The sequence below is a fragment of the Tachypleus tridentatus genome, chromosome 12 (assembly GCF_004210375.1).
Source record: "Tachypleus tridentatus isolate NWPU-2018 chromosome 12, ASM421037v1, whole genome shotgun sequence".
NCBI lineage: Eukaryota > Metazoa > Arthropoda > Merostomata > Xiphosura > Limulidae > Tachypleus > Tachypleus tridentatus.
Genome location: NC_134836.1, coordinates 94,187,472 through 94,197,344, shown reverse-complemented (window position 1 = coordinate 94,197,344; position 9,873 = coordinate 94,187,472). Strand labels below are relative to the sequence as shown.

Here is a 9,873-nt window from a genome sequence, read left to right as displayed (position 1 = left end):
CACCGCCAACTCTTCCGCTACTCTTTTCCCAACGAACTGTGGGGTTGACCGTAACATTATAACGCCCCCACGGCTGAAAGGGCGAGCATGTTTGAGGGTGGGAAATGATAACTAACTGCATTACTCCTAGTCTTCCACTGCTAAATTAGACCCTTAAGAAAAATTGGACGCCATAAAACCAGCCCGAAAATCACTGATGATGCACTAGCATATAAGATAGTCTTACGATCAAGACTAAATAGAGAAAAAAATTATACACTTCACGTTTCATTACTTTTTCTAAACTCCAAACGCCGCCATCTTGATTCCATGTAAAGAATTTTAAAATTTATACGGCAAATATAAATGGAATCAATTTTCATCATTAGAATGAGGTTTGTGTGTGACTTAAAATTAGTAAAGTTTGAGTTATACTCACTGAAATTCAATTTGTATGACAGTAATAACGATAAACAAAACAGAGCTGAGACAAATAAACTCAAGACAAACATATATCGTTTCTTACCTTACCTACGATAAACTTTCCTATAATTATTTGAGACTTGAGGTCTTACATCAAGTAATTGTATACCTAACTAATGTACAAAATGCTGTTTCAAAATTGAAACTTTATAAAGTTTTATAACAAATTGGAAGACGTCTTGATTTCCACCAATATAAAGTTCTGATCTATCTGCACAAATTCATCAGTAAATCCACAGTTTCGTGTCACTAGTGATATTGAATATAGGAAAGAAAAGAATATATTGTGCATATCCATAGGTGAATATTTACTTGAACATTGGGTGTGCAAATTTCATAATGTGTGAATAAGATAATTGCTCAAGTAGTGTATAGTGTTGTGACACACGAGCACTTTTGGGAGACCGCCTCATAGCCTAGTGATGAATAAAACATAGATATGAACTCAATATGTATTAGAATCATCCCAATTCCTCTTTATATTAGGCAAACAACAAACATATCGCACTATAAATAAGTATCCGAACAGTTGGGAACTTGTAATAGAAGCTATATGGAAAGGCACGAGGTTTATAAGTGACAAACAGAAAGAGTACAGGACACAGGAGATATAAACGATGGGTGATCCATAAAGGATCTCCCAGAACTTTATACATTAGTAACTTTGATGGTTTATATCTTTCAAATACTATAGTCAGTGAATTACAAACCTTTTACAATCAATGATACCTTTAGACATAACTCACCAAAATAAGCAGTTAACTTGTCGGACAGACTATGCTGAACTTATGAATCAGAGACACAAGAAAATTAGAGAAAAGAGAATGGAAAATGTGAAAGCAACAATACATTGTAAGATCCCAAACTTCAAACTACTCAGAAGAAACAAACTAAGAAATGTAATAATTAATAGGTCTGATAATTATTCATCACCAATTATTGTCGAGATTGTGGATAAGCCATTCATAGACGATCTTAAGACAACCCATAAAAGACAAGTGGAACTTTCCTTTCATCCAATTAAACTTCTATTTATTCTATTTAGAAAAAAACACTGTATTTAACAAATCATGTAAGTACTCAATACAAGACATGTGGAGTGAAAGGGGGATGGAAATACAAAATTATTCATGAAAAACATATGGCAAAGAAGAATATAAAAAAACAACAACAATGACATCATTCTTAATAGCTACATAAGAGTATAGGAAAAATATAAATTAGAGAAAGAGAAATAAAATACCTCTAAAAATTGAGTATAAAGTTTTAAAAGTCTAAAGCTGAATGTAAGTTTTTTATTAAGATCGAATTCTATAAGAGGAACTAGAGTCAAACGTTCATAAGAAAATAAAGATTTTTAACAATCATAGCAACATCTTAATTAAGACAGAAAAAGGGAAGTAGTGAAACAAAAAAAATATGAGATTCCAGAAGAGAAGTCTCCAAAAGTAACGGAAAGCTTTTCGTAAACTTTGAAAAAAAAATCAAAAACAATCGGAACTAAAACTGCAAATTTTTTTTTTCAGAAATACCTTTTCTTCTAACGACACAACGTTAATAAACGTTTGTCACTTTATTCTGGTCTTGAGGCTTTCATTATTTGCTTAGATCGCTAATCTATTATACCTCAGTAGTAGGTTTATAGGCATACAACGCTGTGAAGAAAGGACTAATAGCATGTTGTTTAACTCTGTTAAAAGAAAAGTATGGCTTCTCAAAGCTCGGATATATACAGTCCCTTCACAATCATTGATGCTGAGAAACAGTCAGCGGTTAAAATAATAGAACTATACTTGTAATCAACTTTCAAAAACAAATTAGACCTAACTTGTTCAAACCTATTATGACTTTTCTTGTAGATAATTATATATTATGCTCGGAATAATTTGAGAAAATTCACAAATACTAATAATTTAATTGGGATTGCGCTAAAATCGATTCAAATTCACAGCCTGTGATTTAAATACGCTTACTCATAAAATTAAGCAACAACTTTTTATTTAATGAATTTTGAGGCTGAAGAATTTTTAATATGTGCAAGTTCTTTTCCCATTCTTTTTTTTTCATTAAAAAGTAGAATTTTGCTTTCGGGGTTGACTGCGCTCAACTGGACAATAGAACTACGATAGAAAAAGAGTGTAAAACCATAAGCGGGAAACTAAATATTTTGATGAAAAATTGATATATCAGAATGTCTCATAATAAAAACCACAGAGAAAGATGCCCCTCAACTATAGTTACCAAACGAAAGAGAATTTTACAAGCAAAATCATGGCACGAGAAATGACCATAATGCTTTCATCCCTACTCACACGTCTTAAATAAAGCACTCAGATGGAATAGAAGCTAACTGTGATAAGTTATAAATTCGCTAGTGATTTTGTAAATTACTAGTACAGAAGTGTACTACTGTCCAACTATTTCAGTAGATATGTGAAATTTATGGTAAATGTTATTGTTAAGCACAATGCTACACAAAAAGCTATCTGAGCTCTGCCCACAATAGGTATCGAAACCGAGTTTCTAATAGTATAAGTCCGCAAACATACCACTATGCCACTGGGGGGCAATTATGGAAGAACTGTGCATCTAGTGCAAAGGAAAGAAATTTCGTAAACAACTGGACAGGCTATAGGGCCACTAAAAATATGTTGTATGTTGGCCATGGCAGCTATTTAACAAAATGTCCACCAACGACTGCTACGAGTATGTCTTTTTTATGACATATTTGTTTTGTGTTTACTGAATTTCATAGTTTTATTTTTCGGTATTTCTGATTTATTAATGAATCACAATGGTCATTTACAGTCTTTCAATTATGGTTTAATAAACCTGTCATATGTGGATTTTAATATGAAAACTTCGGGCTGCTAACAATACAAATAACAACAAAATATATTTGATATTAAAGTTACTGTGTTCTAACTGCGTTTTCTTTTTTGTTCTCTTTTGTATAATGTCCTTTCACATTAATGAAGATAGCTATGGTATATGAAGTATTTGACTACGAAAAGTGTAGAACATCAGATATAATGTGTGACACATTAGAACAAATATTGTTTGTATGTTAGAAGACTACACCTGAGGTGCCTTAATATCCAGCAGGTTCAAGATATGGCATAGATGGAGCATGCTACATGTCTCTTGTTGAAAATATCTTTGGCTTCCCCAAGATTGGCTGTTTGCTAAATGCACTAGATATGTTATTAACAGATAATGGGGACGGCATCAAGGCAATTTCCCGAAATAACGATGCCAAATGGCATGACTTCTGTGACCTGAAGTGCAATAGAACAAATTTTCAGTGGACAGAGAAAAGAAAAACATCATATAAATAACATACAGATGTCTTAAAAATGTATGTCTACCAAAGCTCGGGACACACTGTTCCGTTAACGGAAACACGTTTCTCTGTGACAGACTTTCAGCTAGAGAGGAATTTCGCACACCCTGAACATTTCAGATTGATTCCTGTATCAGGCAAAGTGTCTTCAAAGTACAGAAAAAAAACCTGTGCTAACTAAACTGAGTAGAAGAAACTTGACAACACAAGAGACTAAACATTAGTGTTTGATCTCTCTTGGCAAGAAAGTGAAATAAACAAGTGTATTTAAGGAACAGGATACCACAGCATAGTATTTGCTGCATTTTGTTGTCTTATGTTAGAGACATTCAGTACCCTGAGATAAGATGAGAATAAAATGAATAGGGGTGTTCACTCCAACAAACTGAAAAAAAAAAAAAACATTCCTGAGTTACTTTCCTGATAAGAAGGGTCGTGAAGTGTTACTTGTTTTAAATCAGAATGTTAGAAAAGAACTTAGAAAAGCTAAGAGTGATTATGTTTTTCTCGTCAGCTCAGAGAAAAATGTTCAAAATCAAGACATCATTCATTGGTTCGTTCAATAGCTAATGTCAGAAGACTTAACCGTCCACCTCACTATAGGTTTTACTAACTATGAATCTGGATTGCCCAAACATTCAAACACAGACAAGCTAACCATCAGTACTTCGTCACTAGAATTGTTGTATCACTTATAATTGTAGAATCTGTATGGGCTTCTTCAGCCAGACGAATATCAAAAACTAGAATTTAGTTGGCCAGTTCAACAGCATTATACAGTTGAAAAAAACAACACATTATGATGGAAAAAGACCATAGAACACATATTGTAGCCATTTCAGACGAGAAATAATACAATCTTTGTACCATGAACCACAGGACAGAAAACAACCAAAACGATAGCAAGACAATTTAATAATTATCATTGTCGTGTCGATTATATTACGATTAGGTAGAATCATGGATTACAGTCCTTTCTATTGTTATGATTAAGAACGACTAGCCTTAATTTTAAGCATTCTTTAAGCTGTAACAGCTGTTAAGGATTGTTTTTTGTCTTATGAAACAGATATGGAGTGACACTTTACAATAAGTTGCCAATTTAAAGCTTAGGAGTAGGGTAAAGAAGACGAACGAGGCATTACTTGAGCTTGTAGAAGATGTGAAAAGGCATAACCAGTTATCTCACCCTTATTATCTCCTGATATGGTAGATTTGATGACATGTGACCGGTCCATAAATGTCACAATGAATGAAGACATGTAAATTAGGCTAAAGCTAAATAAATATACTTCATGAAAAGAATCTGTACAGTTAGTAATGAAACTTGAATCAGTTAAAGTCAGAGATAAACAAGAAAGTGTGAAAATTTGAAATAATATAGTATAGAAACAACATTAACTCTGATAAAGGTATAGAAAAGCTTGCGCGATTCATAATACAACGGTTAACTCTGATTGAAAAAGTAAATTGTATGACAGAAAGTATTTGAATTGCAAATTAAAAGGACGTCTTGTCAGGTTGTGTTAAAAAAGCTTTTAATTGGAGAGATGTTTACTTAGAACAAAGAAGGTAAACCACAGAGATGTTTAAATTATAGCAAAAAGAACAAGTTGCTAGAAACTGCTATAGGTACATCAAAGACTAATAACACCAAGATGACGGTATATTGAGAATGAAAATACTCTGTCTACTTCCAACAGAAATAAGAGTATGTTATTTAAAGTGAACAGTCCACGAATCAACTGGCTTACTGAAGGAAAGCCATGCAGTATGTTGTTTAACGCTGGTTCTATAGTTCCACCCGATTTTGCTATTAAAAATGGGAAATTGCTTCCACAAGTTAAAATTAATGTATAAAAGTTAATGTTATTAACTCTAAATAGTGATTTTTTGCTAATCATGGAATTTCAAGCTTAGTATACTGTTATTTTTATGTCAGGCTTTCGCAGTGGTAGCATTCTTCTTAGACCCGGCATGGCCAAGTGGTTAAGGCACTCGAATCGTAATCCAAGTGTCGCGGGTTCGAATCACCGTCACGCCAAACATACTCGCCCTTTGAGCCATGTGAGCGTTATAATGTGACGATTAAGCCCACAATTCGTTGGGAAAAGAGTTGCCCAAGAGTTGGCTTTGGGTGATGATGACTAGCTGCCTTTCCTGCAGTTTTATACTGCTAAATTAGAAACGGCTAGCGTTAATACATTGTCCACAATTTTGGCGATTACGAAAAACTATTGGACAGCACTGGACTAGAGGGAAGGTAACTAGTCAACATTAACCAGCGCCAATTCTTGGGCTACTTTTTTTACCAACGAATAGTGGAATTGACCGTCAAATTGTGAAACCTTCATGACTGAAAGCGCGAGAATGTTCAGTGTCGGGAATTCGAACCCACGGCTCGCAGTTTACGAGTCTAAAACTATCCACCAGACTATGCTAACTCTTAAATATATATGAAGGTCATGTAAAATAAACATATTTACAGAGAGTGTACAAAAAAGTGTTCCCCTTTAAAAGTATTGTAAATTTGTTATATCTTTTATTAGATAATAGAAAAATTTGTTAAACTATATGTTTTTAGAACCCATTCAACGAGATTTGTTCAAATATGATTTCAAATCATAATTTTAACACCGGATTTAGTAAGTACCTGAACCTTTCATGATTTGTACAGCAAAAATAATACACACGAGGGGGCCGTATGGTATTCACTGTCGCGGGAATCCGAGATATCTTAATCATCCACCACTTTCTGCAACCCTCTTATTTAACATGGTTGCTGTGTTAATTACTTAATTTGAAAATCTGACAAATTGCATGAGGTATTATTTTATTGTAGCCTAGCAGTAGATAGGAGGTAAACGAGCATTCATATTATGTAAAATGTTCAACATTAAAGATATGACCACAACTCCAACTTTTCATACTTAACCATTTGAGAAAACAGTAAAGAAAGTAATCTTATTTAAAGTATGGACGTGGTTCTCAGCTTCTGCACATGAGGTCTGTATTCAATGATAACCTTGCAGGACTAAATTACTGGTGTATGTATGTGTGAGCACTTGTAACTACAAAACATACCATGATAAAAATAGATGTTAAGAAACAATAATAATGTCATAAGTGGCATATAACAATGTCCTATCTTTCAAACAAGTGTACAAATTTAGGAAGTGGGAAGTAAGAAACAGAGATAGGAATGAACGGTTAACATAACAATGCTTGGCATTTTTTATCACAGTGCAACTTCGAAGTTAATGTGAAATTACAACAACTTTAATCGAGGTATAAGACACATGTCAATATGTAGTATGCTTGACTAAAATGTTTGCGTTCCCCATTTATACTGGGACACCTGGACAGCAACTCCATCTTCCCTCCCGATAGGCCTGGCATGGCCAGGTGGGTTAAGGTGTTCGACTCGTAATCTGAGAGTAACGGGTTCGAATCTCCGTCGCACCAAAAATGCTCGCCTTTTCAGCCGTGGGAAACTTATAATATGACGGTCAATCCCACTATTCGTCGGTAAAAGAGTAGCTCAAGAGTTGGCGGTGGATGGTGATGACTAGCTGCCTTCCTCTAGTCTTACATTGCTAAATTAGGGACGACTAGCGCAAATATCTATAGAGTAGCTTTGTGCGAAATTCAAAAGCAAACAACAAACAAACCTTCCCGTTAATCCGTTAACATACAAACAATATCATGATTAGAACCTGGAAAAGAGCAAATTACGCAAGAAGTCTTTCAGGTAAAAATCAAGGAACATCACCTGATAATATAATAAAAAATCTACAAAACATACATTAGACCTGTAATAGAATACACATCTCCTGTCTGGATAAACATAACACAAAAACAATTACAGAAACTACAAAAAGTACAAAATTCAATCTTAACTTCAGCCTATAAAGTACCACGTAGTACTTCATGCACAAGTATGCAAACATAGAGACAATATTTATAAGACTCTTGCATAATGCACTAAATTATTTTAATAAGAATTGGCCAAAAAATGACTATTAGTGTGATCTCGACAGATACTACGTACATGATGAACATAGTCCTAAGTACCTCCTCCTATAAATATATATTTAAGAAATATAAATCAAGCTGGCCACCATGCACTAGACGCTTAAAACTAGTTTAATTTTATTTTATTTTTATGCTTTTTTATTTATTATTATTATTTTAATTTTTCCGATAAATATATATGGAAAAAGGGAATATATATACATATAAGTATATATATATATATATAAACGAATAGAAAATATTAATAAATGGATAAAGAAAGAAAAAATGGATAAAGAAAAAAAAGGGCAAATCAAGACAATACATGAACATTGCCCTGAAAAGGGCCGGAGTATTGTGGGATACTCTGGCCCAAAATCCACAACAACAACAAATTCTTACTAGTAGCCGACATGAAAGTTAGGGATGGAGGAAGAGATTTTGTGCACCTGACTCTCCTGGGTATTCAAAAATTAAACATAACCAAATACCCACAAAGAAGAAGCGAAGCGTTAATCCGTTACTGGGGATAAAGGATAAAATGACAATTTATCATCTTTAAATTTAGCCCTTTACTACTGACATGTACTGTTGCAAGAATAGTTTGTTAGGTGGATGGTATGACTTTGACAGATATTTAACTTTTAAAACAACAGTGAACTTATACGCGATATACATATGAATTATATATCATTTTTACTTTCCGAAATGTAGTTACATGTTTACATACAATGAATTATTTGATTTTTTTTGCCATTTATAAAATAATGGTGCTTCCCCAACTGTTCTTACCAAATATATTTACCCTTTAGTTTGGCGGGATTAGTTAGGTCAGTAAAGTTGGGTTACGGTAGGTTGGTGGCCTTTTCTATTATTACAAGTTAAGTATTTGATAATGGGTAAAAGCAAGTTTGTAGTAGCTCGCATCCTTCTGATTTTTTTCAGTTTCATACAATATTACAAGTTACAACTTACAAGATTACAGTGGAAGAAGTGTTAAAATACCGTTTAGTTCCATATGACTTTATCTGGGGCATTTGAAACAAGTTTTAAGAAAAATATTGCTTGAATATCGTGAACGTGGCATATGCTCAAACCGAATGCGCAATCTTTCTTTACTGTAGCTCTTGTACTATCTATTAGGCCTTTGCAGTACAACCTTTGAGCAATATCAGTAGTACAAGTATTAGATATTATAAGTTTTGTTTTAGCAAAAAACGAAATGACACCTCATTTTCAACTAGTATCAATAATATGGTTAATAACAATTTTATAGTTGTATTTATAGTGTAAATTGTATCTAAAATTTTACGATTAATAGGCCTAGTAGTAAAAGTAGTACTTGTAAATGGCAGCTGAAAAATAAAATGTGGTGTATTATTTGGATTTTGTTTTATCAGAAAACTAGTGAATAGTGCGTTGTCTTGACTTAAAAGTAAGCAAATCAATGATTTATTTAGTCAGTTGCACCGTTGACCTTGAATGACTAACAGTAATACTGACAAGCAGCACGTGCTTTCTTTGTTTATAAATTCTTTACAGAAATGACAGTATCAACTCAAAAAGGAACAAATCAGAACGTGGTTTTAACAGAAAAATGCAAAATTCAGGATAGCAACGTTAGAAGATCTCGGGATTTTTTGGTGAAATCATTTATAGCAGGTGGTAAGTATACGAAAAATTACAATCTATTTTTAAATATATTTGCTGCACTAGTATATATAGACTGTAGTATAGTTTTAATGTTAGATCACAAATGACGTTCAGAGAAGCAACAAAATGGTCTGATAAACTTCTTAAATATCCAGACCTCATTGAACGTAAATAAAATTTGCTTAAACCAAAGGTAAATCTTGTTTTTAACCAATACTATTGGCAACAGTATCCCTGATAATTCAGATAATAAATTGTTATTTTTGGACCATATTTTAAATATCAATCAGAATAAACAACAGGCAATTTGTATCTCAGTGTTTAATGAACTGCATTAACTTTAATTATTTTAAACTTTGCTTTAATTGCTATGCAAGAATTTATAGCATACCTCTATTTGC

The 9,873-nt window shown here is 33.2% G+C and overlaps 1 protein-coding gene across 5 annotated transcripts in view; it reads left to right on the top strand.

Annotated features, from left to right (window-relative positions):
• Window positions 1–8,632: 8,632 nt before the first annotated feature.
• Window positions 8,633–9,873, top strand: part of LOC143234033 (solute carrier family 25 member 16-like) — a 47,446-nt gene continuing 46,205 nt past the window's right edge. Inside the window, exons 1-2 of one of the 5 annotated variants that reach the window (XM_076471048.1) lie at window positions 8,633–8,669; window positions 9,362–9,484. In XM_076471048.1, coding sequence (XP_076327163.1) covers window positions 9,364–9,484 — 121 coding nt within the window. In that variant the 5' untranslated portion in view covers window positions 8,633–8,669; window positions 9,362–9,363. Of the gene's footprint in view, window positions 8,670–8,692; window positions 9,485–9,873 lie in introns of those variants that run through there. The other 4 variants (XM_076471049.1, XM_076471047.1, XM_076471046.1 and 1 more) reach the window with 4 other exon arrangements.